General features: G+C 34.2%; 1 protein-coding gene across 3 annotated transcripts in view; it reads left to right on the top strand.

Moving 5' to 3' along the window:
- Positions 1–16612, top strand: part of LOC124356691 (leucine-rich PPR motif-containing protein, mitochondrial) — a 48625-nt gene that overhangs the window by 4143 nt on the left and 27870 nt on the right. For 2 of the 3 annotated variants that reach the window (XM_046807841.1, XM_046807842.1), the window contains exons 4-8: positions 2134–2280; positions 4792–4912; positions 6720–6951; positions 9630–9821; positions 14347–14560. In XM_046807841.1, the coding sequence (XP_046663797.1) occupies positions 2134–2280; positions 4792–4912; positions 6720–6951; positions 9630–9821; positions 14347–14560 (906 nt within the window). Of the gene's footprint in view, positions 1–2133; positions 2281–4791; positions 4913–6719; positions 6952–8508; positions 8601–9629; positions 9822–14346; positions 14561–16612 lie in introns of those variants that run through there. The other variant, XM_046807843.1, reaches the window with a different exon arrangement.

Here is a 16612-nt window from a genome sequence, read left to right on the forward strand (position 1 = left end):
TTTTTGTTCTTTATTATCAATAAATTCTGATATAAAATGTTAGAGTATTTCCTTGTGAATATAACGGTATGTAACATTTATGAAATATGCCTTGAATAAACACCAAAAATGCCTTGCCAGTGTGGATGTTTGCCATTGCCAGTTGTAGGGATAAAAAGAAAACACATTGCTTAAAGGATACACCAGTTTAGTGTTACAAAATATGATCAAAACAGTGTTCTCAGCAGCTGTGATCATTGCTAGTACTTGTGGCGAACAACAGGATTGGCGATATCATTCTTTCTCCATATATGACTAATCGTGAGTATCGAAGCGACTAATTTTTTATCATTGGAGCGACGTTACATACTGTACTATAATTTAATAAGAATAATAACAGAAGAATACGAATTGCAGCAAGAATTTATTTTCTTTCTAGCAACAATATTAGTATATCTCTCACTTTTTCTAGCAAATTTGTTGTATCTTATCTAAATTTTTCTTATTTTTAACAGTTGTATTTTGCTATAATTTAAATACTTTGTTGTTATACATTCAATTTGTTTTCTAGTTGATATATTTTTCTGAATTTTCTCCTCAATAATTTGCTGCCCCAGGATATAGTACTTTAACCCTGGAACTGGTAAACGCCCGATAACAGGCGTTTTAGTCGCATCCTAGATAGCAGCACCCGATATCGGGCGTTCTAATATGTCTTTTATTTCTCAATATTACGTACTTAAAACACGATCAAAGAGTATCGGTATTGATACCAATCGAAAGAAGAAGCTTCAATTAATGTAAATAATACACTAATAAATAATTTTATCGTTTCGTTACACGTCCATACGTTTTATAATCTCTAAACTATTTGTTTACATACTCCCGCGTACCGCGCTAGGTGTGCGCGCAGCAATGAGTCAACTGGTTCATTCGGCTATTGTTATTTCGTCAGCTGCATGGTGTTCTGTCTGGTTTATTGTTTGTATGAGTTCGTTGTAATGATGGTTGTGTATATGACACAATACTAGTAAGTTTTTTGTGCATGTTTACGTAATGGATTGTAATTTCCGCGATCGTTCAAGTGGCATTCAAGAACTAGTTGTACATGAAATAAGCAACGATGAGGATTCCGATTTAGACATTCAATCAGAACATAATTAAAAAATATATAATAAAAAATAAAAAAATAGAAAATTAATATGAACTAATAGTTACAAGATTGTACAAATCCAAGTGAGCTTTGAAGTTCTTACTTTTGTTGGTAAGTAGCACTTTCGAATGTCAGTGTATGATTTTTGTACCGTTTACCACATGTAAAAATAAATACCTTATAAACTATGTGTTGTTTTATTTTTACTCAGAATTAAATGCTCTTTCTTTTTTATATTTTGGATTTTGCATATCACTAACAACAACAATTTTACAAATAAAAAAATTTGAACTAACTTTTCTTTTTTCTAAAAAAATTTGTTTCATGAAGAGGTAGAGTAAGGATATTTTTTTTGTTTTAAATATATTATGTGAAAAATGTTCCTTGAACAATGCTGAATAAAAAAATATATAATATGACATAGGTACTTTATAGTAAACATGTAATAATAAAATAAATATAAGGCAATGTATGAAGTACTAAAAATACTCTGCTACTGAGAGAAATTTGACCGCCAGCTCCAGGGTTAAGCGCATATGTAAATCCAGTCCTGATTGACCATACATTTTATTCTCTACCTCAAAATGGTTGAAATAAGTACCAAAACGTAACAGTCTTACGACTGATACTGGAGGTGTAGTAATTTTGTTTTTAAAGTTTTATCTTATTTAAGTCAATATTCAATGGTTTTGGGTGTTTTAGAAACTAAAAAAGTGGTTCTGTTCTTTACCTATGTTAGTAAGTATACGTGTTGAAGTTTATACTTTTAAGTTTCTTTAAGAGTGACAAACTCATAGTGGTCAATCAATTCTTGTAATAAAAGAATCGGTCTTAAGGTTAAAGGTTGTGTAACATGATACTTGATACTTGTTATCTGCATCCCTGACCAGGTAGCTGGATCGATGGCGTCAAAAATTTAGCCATGTACAAGACATTTTGTTACAATTTTGTTAAAATTTGTCAAAATCATGTTTGATAAAGTACCTCTTTGAATGTGACAGGTGTTCCTCTGGATATAAGCCACTACAATGCCTTGCTCAAAGTCTACCTGGAGAACGAACACAAGTTCTCACCCACCGATTTCCTCACCAGGCTGGAGAGACAAGGTGTTGAACCCAATAGAGTCACTTACCAACGGCTGATAGCAGGTATGTCCTCTTTTTCATAGTAGTGATTTACAGCCCAGGGTAACTGTTCAATATAAACGCTTGGGTAGATACCCAAAATTCTTAAATACCTAGGAATGTATCTATTAAAAAAAGTTTTAGTTTACAATTCTTATAAATTTTTAAGTTTTGTATGCATGTGTATAGATATATTAAATATTTTTCAGTAATAGTTATATGAAAAGAATTTTTGTGACAATGCTTCTTGAGCAAATTTGTAGACGTACTGAAAATGTTTCTTAACACTTCTGGCGCCGTAGACGCATATATTAGAATGGTAGATTTTGACCAAAACGCCAAATACAGTTACATCCAATATTATAGAGTATGTCTCTTGGAGAGTTTTTTTAGTTCACAAAAGGCCTTCGATATGCCTGGTGCATGCTCCGTGCTTATTGTGCTTGCCAAGGGAGTGTTTATAAACGACCTTCACTCTGAGACAGGGGGAGGGTATCGCCCTTTGTCTAACTCCAATCACCTTGCTCGTCAGTTCAGCATCTCCTACAGAGCCATAACAAAACATATCCTGTGGCGTGTATTACTGCTTTCTTGTCTTGGCATTATAGGAAAGTTAATGGATTCATTAGTGGCATGTGAAGGGTTAATGACATAAGTTTTGGCTTTATAATTGTGGTGACGGTGAGGGGTATATTTAATATTTAAATCAGGTTTTAAAATTCTTTAATAAGTTTCACATTTTTATTGGAATCACCTTGTACATAATAATAATACTGAATGCATAATAGGCTATATTAACCACCAGCAAATTACGCAAAAATTTGCATTGATGAATTTTGATTTGAAATTACTCTTACTGTAAATTAAATTAAAATTAAGTCTGTTTTGTGTGCCTATCTAGTGTAAATGGTAGGTAATCTATTGAAAAGGGAACTCTTAACCCTCTATGAGTAATATTAGTTGTGTCACCCTTACCATATACTGCCAAGTAAAGAGTTCGTTATTGTAATAAATCTTTAGTGTAACTAGTTTAAGCAAAATGTATCATGAATGTAAACGTTTGTGTGGGTGGGGAGATTGATTTTTTTATATTTCTTTAGAAAAGCCTTATATACATGAATCTATATCTGTTTATTTTGTGTTAATAGCTAATGGTATTTTCAAAATGTAGTGTTTAAAAAATGTAAATATATAGACACTGTTCTAGTCCAGTCCGTACTCAATTCTTCACTGGTTTTTCAGCCCCATCTCCACTGGCACCTGTGTATCAGATTGTTTATTTTTTAAATATTTATTTTTAATAAATGTTAACACTCTCCCCTCTCCCCCCAACAACAATATTCACCTCACACAATGTTCAAAAATGTCACCATCAGAACTGTCTGAACTTGAATAGGATCTTTCTTGATCAGGAAACCGGTTTCAATAAGCTAAGTATCCTCCTCCATTGGACTACAGTTACAAATACATAGTTGCGTTACACTAAACACAACAATAAACACAACTCACAACAGATAAATGAACCGAGATGTTGATCCGAGAGCTGTTTGTAGGAAAAGAAATGATGAAACCAGTACGACAAGCGGTAATCAGCACAACCTTCCCGTCCATTACTGGGTTCACACTGGCTGCAGCACTCACTGGAATTGCAGGACTGGAATTCCTGCAACAAATGTGTTAAAAGTACTTATAAGAAATAAGGCAATAGAAAAAAGAATAATTTCTCGTTTTGGTGTTGGTATTGACGATTCAGTTTCAATTCATAGCTTGCAAACCAATGAATCAATGTACGTGTTTGGTACTTGGCTGGTGAAATTTGTGCAGAAGACTTGTTCTGTATTTTATTTTATTTACTGTGTTTGTAAAAATGCAAATTAGTGCTAAAAATATCTTTATATCTATATATTGGCAACTCATCTTTTCCTTAATACCAAAATTTTTTTCATTCATTCATAAATATGATTTATTATGTACTGAACGTTCTCTACATGTTTATGTAGGAACGCCAAATGGCAGAGCAAATGTGCCCTCATGGACTGGAGTATGTTTAGGTTTTTAACTTGTACTATCAAGTTAATTCCTCTATACGGGTATTAAATAATTATTTTATGATCCTTTAGAAACTGTGTTCTTTCTACGTATGCCCAGATGATGGGTGCTTTATAAATTGCATTTGAGTAAATGCCCATGTATGTCTTGCCCTCTGGGCATTTTCTTAGAACATTATAAATAATTATACTTACTAAAACTTTTTCTGACACTCTAGTTTTTTTTAATTTCTGGTAGTAAACTTAATGTTGCTGCCGTTGCACATAAGTAGCTTTAACAGTAACAATTATTAAAATAACCATATTAATAACAATAACAATGTAGCTTTGACAAACAGCTCAAACTGTATTCACAAAACTACTATAGTTTCGACTTTCAATAAGTCATCTTCTGGTGTTGTTGTCAATAAATATTAAAAGCAAGGATTATCTACTAATTTTGCTTTCAGTGCTTTGTAAGTTTCTGAAGAAACATTTGTGATTGTAGGATATTGTCAGAATGGAGACATTGCAGGAGCAACGAAGATTCTGGAGTACATGAAGGAGAAGCAGCTGCCTGTCAGCGAGGGCGTTTTCAATGCTCTTATACTTGGGCACTCCTTAGCAGAGTAAGTATTAAATTAACAATGAAATTGTCACCGATCAAATAGTTCTCACTCTTATGTAATTAGATAAAACAGATAAGCTCCACAGATGTAGCTAAGGTAGCATACCACTCACTTCTGGAGACTCACCTTAGGTATGGGATTGCAATATGGGGGGCCACCTCAGTTGCAAATCTAAACAGAGTGCTCATTATTCAGAAAACAGCAATAAGATCGCTAGCTGAACTAGATTGGCAAGCAAGCTGCAGAGAAGCTTTCAAGCAGCTAAAAATTAAAACCGTCATTGCTATCTACATCCAAGAAGTGATACTTCTGGTTGATAAAAATGGTCTTCCCAGAGAAACTAAAACCCATAGCCATAACACCAGAAGCACATCAAGAATCCCTATTCCACGACACAGAACAATGCTTTTTGAAAAGAAACCAACCTACATCGGGACAAAACTGTACAATCTTCTGCCGGATGACATCAGAGCACTAACGGGAGCTGCCCTGGGACACAGACTGGACACCTGGCTAACGGATCAACCCTTGTACTCTATTCAAGAATTCTACACTCTTGTCGGAGCATAGCCTGACACCATTGTATTATAACATTCTATGTAATTGACGCCATTACTTTTCTTGACGAAAATGTAAATAAAGATTTATTGATTGATTGATATGTGGGAGTAGCAAAATTTAAAATCAAATAAAGTTTAGATCTTTGGATTTCATTCAGCTTAAAAACTGATATGGTATGAAAAAATTACTGGGAAATATAAATATATTACAACGAACATAAAATATACATGAACATACAACAAATATTAAAGCAATATTGTAAAAATGTGGTTTTTCCAAAGTGACGTGAGACATTTGACTTCCATGTTTATTTGTAAATTGTGGTATAAAGAAAGTTGAAAAGTAACCCAGAACAATTTTATGGTGGCATAAACTTGGGTTTGAACACTTCTAGGCAGTTACTGAAAGAAGTGTTAATATTTTAAATATAAAAACTTACATTTAAAATTAAGAACAAAATGTTATAATGAACAACTAAATATACATTTTCAATATCTTTAGCACTTTCAATCAGTAATCAAGCTTTCAATATTTTATATATATATATATATATATATATATATATATATATATATATATATACACGTTAAATTGTATAAATGGCAATAGCCTTATTTAATTTCAATAAACATTGAATCACAAAAAGTACTTGCTCCGCCGGGATATATATAGATCTAATTATCATTTCACTTGGAATTAAATTTAAAAACGTATAACCTTAAAACATTAAACATTTTTGAAATAAAGAACAGTTTGGCAAAGGTAATCACAAATACTTTTGTTTACTGAGTATTATTAATATAGCTAGAGTTGTCAATAACAGGTCCAGTGTTATATCACTTAATATGAAAAAAATTACAAACACTTTAAAACATAAGTATCTTATTGGCATAACATAATTTCTGATAAAAGTGGAAATGAACGCTTTGTAATATTAGCATTACATATGAATCTTATAATTTCTTTCTGGAAGACTATTAAACTAGATAAATTTGAAACTAAAAACTAGGTTATAATGAAAAAATCATACTAAAGTCAGAAATCACAACAAATATGTTGTACAGTATATCAACACCATTAATGCAAATGTAGTGTACAGTATGTTTATTCTATTTATGCAAAATATAGTGTAATTTAGGTGAAGAAGTATTCTCATGATCTCAATGTACAATTTAGTGCACTTAAATATTTTAGACTTCCAAGCCGTTTGCAGTTATTAATGACTAAAAGACAATGTGTTTTGCAGTGATATGGAGAGTGCGGAAGGTATGTTAACCGTAATGAGTCAGGCAAACCTGGAGCCGAGCAGTGAGACCTACGCAACTTTGTTGTGTGGCTATGCAAGAAGAGGTGATGAAGCGGCTATAGACAGACTGATAACGGACTGTAAAGTAAAGGATGTGCTGCTATCTGACAGGGACTATTTGGAGGTGGTGTACACAGCTGCTATCAGTGGTCACGAGGAGCTTGTGGACAAGGTAAGTGGTAGTTACTGCAAAGTCAAAGATGTGCTACTGTCTTGTCAAAGATTATTTGGAGGTGGTGTATACAGCTGCTATCAGTGGTCACGAGGAGCTTGTGGACAAGGTAAGTGGTAGTTACTGCAAAGTCAAAGATGTGCTACTGTCTTGTCAGGGATTATTTGGAGGTGGTGTACACAGCTGCTATCAGTGGTCACGAGGAGCTTGTGGACAAGGTAAGTGGTAGTTACTGCAAAGTCAAAGATGTGCTACTGTCTTGTCAGGGATTATTTGGAGGTGGTGTACACAGCTGCTATCAGTGGTCACGAGGAGCTTGTGGACAAGGTAAGTGGTAGTTACTGCAAAGTCAAAGATGTGCTACTGTCTTGTCAGGGATTATTTGGAGGTGGTGTACACAGCTGCTATCAGTGGTCACGAGGAGCTAGTGGACAAGGTAAGTGGTAGTTACTGCAAAGTCAAAGATGTGCTACTGTCTTGTCAGGGATTATTTGGAGGTGGTGTATACAGCTGCTATCAGTGGTCACGAGCAGCTTGTGGACAAGGTAAGTGGTAGTTACTGCAAAGTCAAAGATGTGCTACTGTCTTGTCAGGGATTATTTGGAGGTGGTGTACACAGCTGCTATCAGTGGTCACGAGGAGCAGCTTGTGGACAAGGTAAGTGGTAGTTACTGCAAAGTCAAAGATGTGCTACTGTCTTGTCAAAGATTATTTGGAGGTGGTGTACACAGCTGCTATCAGTGGTCACAAGGAGCAGCTTGTGGACAAGGTAAGTGGTAGTTACTGCAAAGTCAAAGATGTGCTACTGTCTTGTCAGGGATTATTTGGAGGTGGTGTACACAGCTGCTATCAGTGGTCACGAGGAGCTAGTGGACAAGGTAAGTGGTAGTTACTGCAAAGTCAAAGATGTGCTACTGTCTTGTCAAAGATTATTTGGAGGTGGTGTACACAGCTGCTATCAGTGGTCACAAGGAGCAGCTTGTGGACAAGGTAAGTGGTAGTTACTGCAAAGTCAAAGATGTGCTACTGTCTTGTCAGGGATTATTTGGAGGTGGTGTACACAGCTGCTATCAGTGGTCACGAGGAGCTTGTGGACAAGGTAAGTGGTAGTTACTGCAAAGTCAAAGATGTGCTACTGTCTTGTCAGGGATTATTTGGAGGTGGTGTACACAGCTGCTATCAGTGGTCACGAGGAGCTAGTGGACAAGGTAAGTGGTAGTTACTGCAAAGTCAAAGATGTGCTACTGTCTTGTCAAAGATTATTTGGAGGTGGTGTACACAGCTGCTATCAGTGGTCACGAGGAGCTTGTGGACAAGGTAAGTGGTAGTTACTGCAAAGTCAAAGATGTGCTACTGTCTTGTCAGGGATTATTTGGAGGTGGTGTACACAGCTGCTATCAGTGGTCACGAGGAGCTAGTGGACAAGGTAAGTGGTAGTTACTGCAAAGTCAAAGATGTGCTACTGTCTTGTCAGGGATTATTTGGAGGAGGTGTACACAGCTGCTATCAGTGTGGTCACGAAGAGCTTTTGGACAGAGTAAGTGGTAGTTACTGCAAAGTCAAGGATGGATGTGCTGCTGTCTGACAGGGACTATTTGGAGGTGGTGTACACAGCTGCTATCAGTGGTCACGAGGAGCTTGTGGACAAGGTAAGTGGTAGTTACTGCAAAGTCAAAGATGTGCTACTGTGTTGTCAGGGATTATTTGGAGGTGGTGTACACAGCTGCTATCAGTGGTCACGAAGAGCTTGTGGACAAGGTAAGTGGTAGTTACTGCAAAGTCAAGGATGTGTCACTGTCTGTCAGGGATTATTTGGAGGTGGTGTACACAGCTGCTATCAGTGGTCACGAAGAGCTTGTGGACAAGGTAAGTGGTAGTTACTGCAAAGTCAAGGATGTGTCACTGACAGGGACTATTTGGAGGTGGTGTACACAGCTGCTATCAGTGGTCACGAAGAGCTTGTGGACAAAGTAAGTGGTAGTTACTGCAAAGTCAAGGATGTGTCACTGTCTGACAGGGACTATTTGGAGATGGTGTACACAGCTGCTATCAGTGGTCACAAGGAGCTTGTGGAAAAGGTAGGTGGTAGTTGGCTTAGTTAAAGTTAAAAAATAAAATGGCTTTTGTTTCAATTGTTGTTTTCAAAGGCTTACAACAAATGTAAATTTCTCTATTTCATTGTTGATACAAATTGAATTGTGGCAATTTAAGTGATTGCAGATTGTTGTAAATTTTGTTTATTGATTTTCTACTACAAAAATGACAATTGTTTTATGTGTGAAAACAAAATTTTAAGTTGTCTTGTATCTTGTGTTATGTTTACTTTGGTCGTTTTCATATCGCTTTAATTTAAAATATAAAATGAAGTATGTGTGTGCATTGTAGTAATCAGTAGAATCTGTCTAATTACCACCTTCAAGATGTATTTCAATTGTCCATTGCCACTTTAAGAATTGTACTATCATTTTTATAAATATTCTGAAATAACTGTTTGATATCCCAGGATAATACAGCAATACTAAATTGTAACAGAGTTATAAATTAAAAAATATTGAATAAATGTGACTTTTTTAGTATTTTTGCCTCTATTTCGTACAAATAAGTTTAAATTAACATTCTTATAAATATCACAAAACCCTACCATCCAGATTCAACCGAAGTTCTCATATTTGTCACAGATCTTGAAGAACATCAGGAATATGACTGGGTACAATCAAGATGCTGCCAACGTACTATTGCGGTTGGTTACCAAAGGCAAGGATGAGGCTGCGTACAAAGTCTTCCTGACCATGCAGCCGCCTATACGCACTGACCAGACACCTAACATGAGTGGTCATGTCATCATCAAGCAGCTGGTCAAGACTAACAGGGTATGAGAACGATACACTTCATTAATCATTGCTACATTATTGCATTAGCCCCCAAGTTATAGGGTACATCTAAGTGTTTGTCATGTATTGGAGCTTTCAGTAGTTATATAATTGTTTAATATTGGTCTAGTTGAATATAGATAGAGTGCAGCATGAGTAACGTAGTGAGATGTAAACGTTATACACAGTGGCACTCCCTAACAGAACATAATCTGATCCTAGTGTTGGCGTATAATACATTATCAGATGATTAAGTCAGACATCAACATGAGTCACTGGTGAACCATATCGCACTGAAATAAGTACTAAATACAAAAATGAAATAAAAAATTGAAAAAAACTATGCACTTTGTAGAACAGATTATCAAGAAACAAAGACTTGCAGACATCGTGACGTGTTTCGATTGTTTCAACCACTCTATATTTGTGTATGTGTTTCAGTCAGTGTCCAATCTGCTGGAACATGGAATGGTTTTATTATATAATATGTGATAGAAAATGTTTATACCAACCAATGTTATGTAATTAATTGGCTATCTCATTCTTGTTGGATATTTTTGATTTCTATAACCTTTTATTGTCCTTATCGCAGAATCAATTACGATTTAACCTGAAGGTAGTGAGTACTTACCTAGGTGCTAAACAATACTAAACGATACTAATAAGAGCGTCGCTAAAAATAAAACTGGGAAAGGTGAGCTAAAGTGAATAATGAGGAATACTATTTCAAAATTCTGTTTTCTTTGTATATAAGTAAAGTACATACATACACTCATGTTAGTATTCTTATATTGTCTATTTAACATTTACAATTTTAGTATACAATTATAACATGAAACAGACAGAAAATAATTGATTTATTGTTATTATAATTTTCTACAATATGACTCTTATTTTTATACAGTTTACTCATCAGTTGTATATTATCACTTTAAAAAATTATTTGACTTATTATGGAAAAACCACGCCTTCCTTGAGCTTATTTTTAGGATTAGTATTTCAGTTTTTGTTTGGGTTCTTCTATTATTTACGGTAACATTGTATAACCTTAATATTTTTATTTTTTAGATGTCAATAAATTGAATAAATACATTTTACTGATATACTTTTTTACTTCCAAATGTAAGTTGTAGGCCTAGGCTGTATTGAGTAAGTATATATCGTTGTACACGGGGAAATTTACCACTAAAAAATAGTGCTCTGGGGAAATTTTGGCTGATAAAACATATTCTGGATCCCTGCTATGAGTCACGTTACAATATGAGAAATATTACCTAATTTAACAACACAGCAAAAATCTAAAAACAAATGCTCATATTTGTAGAATTTCAATTGTACTAGTTTGGCATTACAATTGCTACTCCAATAACCTGAATAGTCTGCATCCTGTCCTGTAAATTTCACTTCACGCAAAATATGCATACTCAACAGTTTACATTGTAAAAACTATATCTTTCATATCTTGGAAAGCAGATGAGTATTTGTTTGCTTCTTAAAATGAAAAACTTATGACAAAAATGTTTAAATAAAATCAACATTGAAAAAATTAATTTTTGTCGTTGTTATTTTTATTTATTGAAAGAAAGGCATTCTTTTATAAGAAAACTAAATAAAATGTTTTTTGTTATACTTTTTTTGGACAAAAAGTATTTACAATAAAACAAATAATTACAGAACAACCTTTGTGAGTTTGGTCACCAATTTACAAAATTTACTACTCAATTTCTTTTGTGTGGTTGCTTTGTAACATTATTTAGGTAAAAACCAGTGCAAAAAGTAATTTTTTAAGAACTTTAAATAATAAATAGTTAAAAGACAAATTGTTAAGCAAAGTTTCATGAGAACTATTTTGATTTCATAACAAATTGCTGTCTTAACTTTCACAAAGAAAGTTTTATCTCTCTAGAATCGTTATCATACCATAAATAAAATTGAAGGAACTAACAGGTGAACAATGAAATTAGATCGTTTTAAAAACAACTGCATGCTAAGCAACGTGAGAAGTAGCTGTTTAATGAATATACAAGTAATTACTGGGTAATCAACTAATAAACATAAAAAAAAAACTACATGAGACTAACTCAATATGTAAGGAGACAAGGGTTTGCTTATTTGTTGGACGAAAACTGGTTGGTCATGTACATGGTTAGGTGAAGCCAGAGAAAGTCGTGGACTCATGGAGATTTGCATGTTGAAAGTTATAGGTCACTATGCTTTACATTTGTGGCTGTGATCATGATTTTATCATATTTTTCTTTATTTTAGTTTTGACAAGGCCAAGTTATATCCAGACTTCTATCAATTTATAATTTTATTATATTTATTTTACCAGATTTTGTATGAAACTATGCAAACTAGATTGTTACAGAAAGCTAATAATGTTTCTAATCCAACTGTTTGTTTGTTTTTCACTAAAAAATTACACAACTGTGTTAAGATACATTTAATCTCTATTGATTTCTTGGAGCACAATTAATTGTCATATGCTTGTAAATAATTACTGTTTATTGTCATATGAACTATTATGAGTTATTAACAAACTCGAGAATACATTCAGTTGAGACTAAGTCAAATAAGTTCTTAAGACTATACAAGAGTTAAGAATTAAAATAAACATATTTTATATCTAAAATTTAAAATAAATTTTAACATACTTTGATGTTTTTAAATAAACATACTTGACGTCATTACTTATCTTATAGAAAATCAATATAAAGATTGTGTAGAATCTTGGAGCATTGGAAAAAAGGTTTATTGTACTATCACTAGTATAAACGAATACAACATTTTCCAATATAAAATATAAAAAATCATATTGGAAAATGTTGTATTCGTTTATACTAGTGATAGTACAATAAAGATTGTGGTTGATCCATGTAATTAATTCCAAAATATGATTCCCACTTTTAGTTCATCACATAAGTACTATGTACTATCTATATATATAAAAGAAAGTCGTGTTAGTTACACTATTTATAAGTCAAGAACGGCTGATCCGATTTGGCTGAAAATTGGTAGGGAGGTAGCTAAGAACTGGGAGAAGGACATAGGCTACTTTTTATCCCATTCCCGATTCAGGATTCCGCCCCACTGGTCTCTAAAAGTTACAGAAATACCCGTAAGAAATGCATTGCAGCAAACATATGTTATTAAGTGAAAGAGCCTTTTCAAATTTAATCAGCTGTTCTTTGTAAACATATATAATGCGACAAAAGAAATATATGTTTATATCATTAATTTAATTACTATTTTAAATTTCTTTACACTTATAGTTTGAAAGCATAGAGTAAGCTTAAGAGAAACAGCAAATTTTGTTTCAACTGTTTCTGCAATCACTGTTAAACATAGACTTTACTATCCAGATAATACAATTCTAATTTGACGTAAAAAATCACCTTTAACTGCAATATTTATCTAATATAAACCATGCTCGTGCTTGATCAGAAGAGCAATGCAGATATCAAAATTACTATCTTACGTTGGCTACAAATATAAAGAATGTTATAAAACCAACCTTAGTTGTTGTTGTTTTTTTTTTTTTTTTGACAGAAGTATGGTTCTCAAAACTTCGTGTGTACATATTCTCTCAATCAAGACAACAAAGCAAGCTCAATCATGGCATCGGAGATATAACTAATTTGATCCAGAAGTGATACACGCGCAGAGCCTAAAATAAAAACCATACGCAATTTCGCTTAACATCTGAAGCTCATAATCATTAGACTGTAATAATATGTACCTAAAATATGCCTATTTTCGTTTCAAAATTACATTGAGCGCCATCATTTATTACATTGTATGTGCGCTAACGAATTCCGACTTTTTGACTCCTGTCCACGATGGTCTAATATAGTTCAATTGTATACAAAAATCATGGAATATTGGAGAAAAATTCCAGTTATTTCACAGGTGCATATTGAGACTGTTTAAAAATTTAAATCTTAAATAGATCATGAGCTTGGAGTATCTTTCAGTGACTATCATTTATCTCAGAAGGGTAATAACGACGTTCAAAAGAAATATGCCTCCTATGTCCCAATTTTTCTGTAGGAAATCGTGTGCGAAGCCGTGGGTATTTGGTTGTACTGTAATTGGTATTTTATTGAAAATGAAGAGTTTTCGTTATAAAATACTTACGAATTTATTGACGAACTAGCTGTTACCCGCAGCCAATCGCGCATAATCGCTTTTAATAAGTAACATAAGGACTTCGGTTCTTAAGATTTGCGTGTGAAGCCATGGGTAACAGCTAGTTATAATATAAACTAATGTAAAGGGTTGAAACAATTTTAAAACCTAAACAGAATATGGTCTACAGTTGCTAAAAATGTATGTTAGACACATTGAAAAACTCATCCAGTGAATTAAGCCGCATATCTAGAAGCCAGTTGTAAAATTTAGTTTTAAAAGTATTAATAGGGTATTTAGCTATTAAGGTTATTAACTTATTGTAGATTTAAATGAATCATACCTCTTATTAAATACAATTTTAAGACATTTGATGACATGATACTTGATTTTCCAGCCAGTAGAGCAAATCATCTCTATGAGTGAGAGACTGGAGAAGGATGGACACACAAAGTATGGTCTATGGCTGGCAGTGGAGACAAGCTTTCATCATGGCAATATCGATTTAACGTTGGACCTCCTCAGGGTACTGAAACAGAAGGGCGAACCCATCAGGAACCACTATTTCTGGCCGAGCATGGTCACTGCAGGGAGGTCAGGAAAACGTGACAGTGAGTATTTACTATATTTATTATATCGGCTCACTATTTGGGTTGCTCCTTATATAAAACACATCATTATATACTTAGGTCAAAAATGTTTAGTTTACCGTCCATGTGTTTCACTATTTTATGTTGAGTAAAAAATTATGATTGCAAAGGAAAAAAAAAAATTAATCTTAGTGTTCTTAACTTTACAATTAGTTCTACAATTTACAATATTCATTTAACACATTGTAGTACCTAGGAATTCCAGATTTTTATTGTATGGCTGGTCTACAAATGGATATAGCTTGACTTCTCCAGGAGATGTAGTTATAAAACTTTACCAAAATTACACTTTGTGTTTTAAATTCACCATAAAAACAAAATAATATGTTGTAAGGCATTTCCCTAATTCATATCACCCTCTCCCCCTAGCGAAACTTTCCATTCTCACTGACTGCAGACAAACACGTGCTATCGTATCTTACTCTTCCTAGAACTGTCCAGAGTAACTCCTAATCATCTGATCTTGAAGTTTCCACAGACACTTTCGATTCAGAAATTTTCAACTTTCGCAGACTCTTGAATCCCATGTAAATGAACCTCCAATTGCATGATTTTTACAAAGCATTTCAGAACTATTGGAATCATTCCACCTTCAATAGCTACCACAAGACATATCCTCTTACTGACCAATCATGTTGATGAATTATGTCAACTACCAATTAGAGTACATTGGTTCTGGTGTGAAGACATGGTCAAGGAGCCTACCAGAGGATGCTGGATTATGGAGAACAAAGAATCTACCGGGAATTCTTCGTAAATCCAGCCTTCGGCACCAGAACCAATGTACTCTCATTGGTAGTTGATATAATTTATCAATATTATTGATCGGTAAGAACACATGTAATACAATGATATATCATGATATGTATATACGATAACGGTGATATGTGTATGTATGACTACACTGACTACATCTATGATTGTCTTCCTTGCCATAAGCAAAATGACAGCAATCAGCTGGTTGGAATAAAAAAAAGTAATATTTTGCACATTTATACTAACCAGAAACATTAAATATGTGATTGCACATATTTGGAAAAGTTCCCAGCCTGTTCAGTGCTGCTATCTGCATGACTGCTCTGTGACACTCTCTGTTACCGTCACAAAACTGCTTCACACTGATATACCTCAAAGGCAATCTCTGTAGAAGGTGATTGTAAATTACTCATCTTGAGATTTGGAGATATGGCCCATGGGTGTCATCGCCATAGGGGACATGGGAAACGTGCCCCCCCCCAATATTTGAAAAGTCAGTTTTGTCCCCTCCCCCTAAATTTTATAACACTTTGGGGTTGTTTCAGTTCCAGTATACCTCCTTTAAGCAAGGAGTCAATTTGGATTGTTAGAATGTACTGACTGTAAAGTGAGACAAGTCTACAATTTTAAAGTTAATGTTTACTTTGTGATGTGATAGACCACATTTATAACATTAGTGTGTGTAAAATAAAGCAAATTAAACCTGATAATAATGAAATATTTACCTGATAATATATTTATTTTATTATGAGTTTTCAATTGTATTTTTAGACATTTTTCAGACCAAAAATAAATTGTTACAAAGAAAAACTTGCTTGTAGAAATGTAAGATTTTGGTTTAAATTAGTGTTCTAACGTCATTTCAAGGTCACAATTTTTCAAAAATTTTCTGGGAGAGGACCCACCATATATGTTTTGGGGGAGTACCCCAGGGACCCCCCATTCGCGCGTCCCCCTCCCCCCAAGTTTTGATACTGACGATGCGGATGGGCCCATCTGCTTGATTACCTGACATGTGTATATCCTGGATATCCCACAGAATGATTTAGTTCACATGAGTTTTGTTCACGATGCTTTATTTGCCAATTCATTAGCGGTTTCATTCCTTATAACACCATACTGTACGATGGCTGTAACTTCTGTTTGGAAAGCGTTCAGGGTGCTCACTCTGAATCCCTGCACCGGTTCCTCTCTGTTTTAGAACCATCACTATACCTTGTCTCCCTATCATGGCACACACGTTAAAACGATCTGTAC

This window comes from Homalodisca vitripennis, chromosome 3 (assembly GCF_021130785.1).
Source record: "Homalodisca vitripennis isolate AUS2020 chromosome 3, UT_GWSS_2.1, whole genome shotgun sequence".
NCBI classification, from domain to species: domain Eukaryota; kingdom Metazoa; phylum Arthropoda; class Insecta; order Hemiptera; family Cicadellidae; genus Homalodisca; species Homalodisca vitripennis.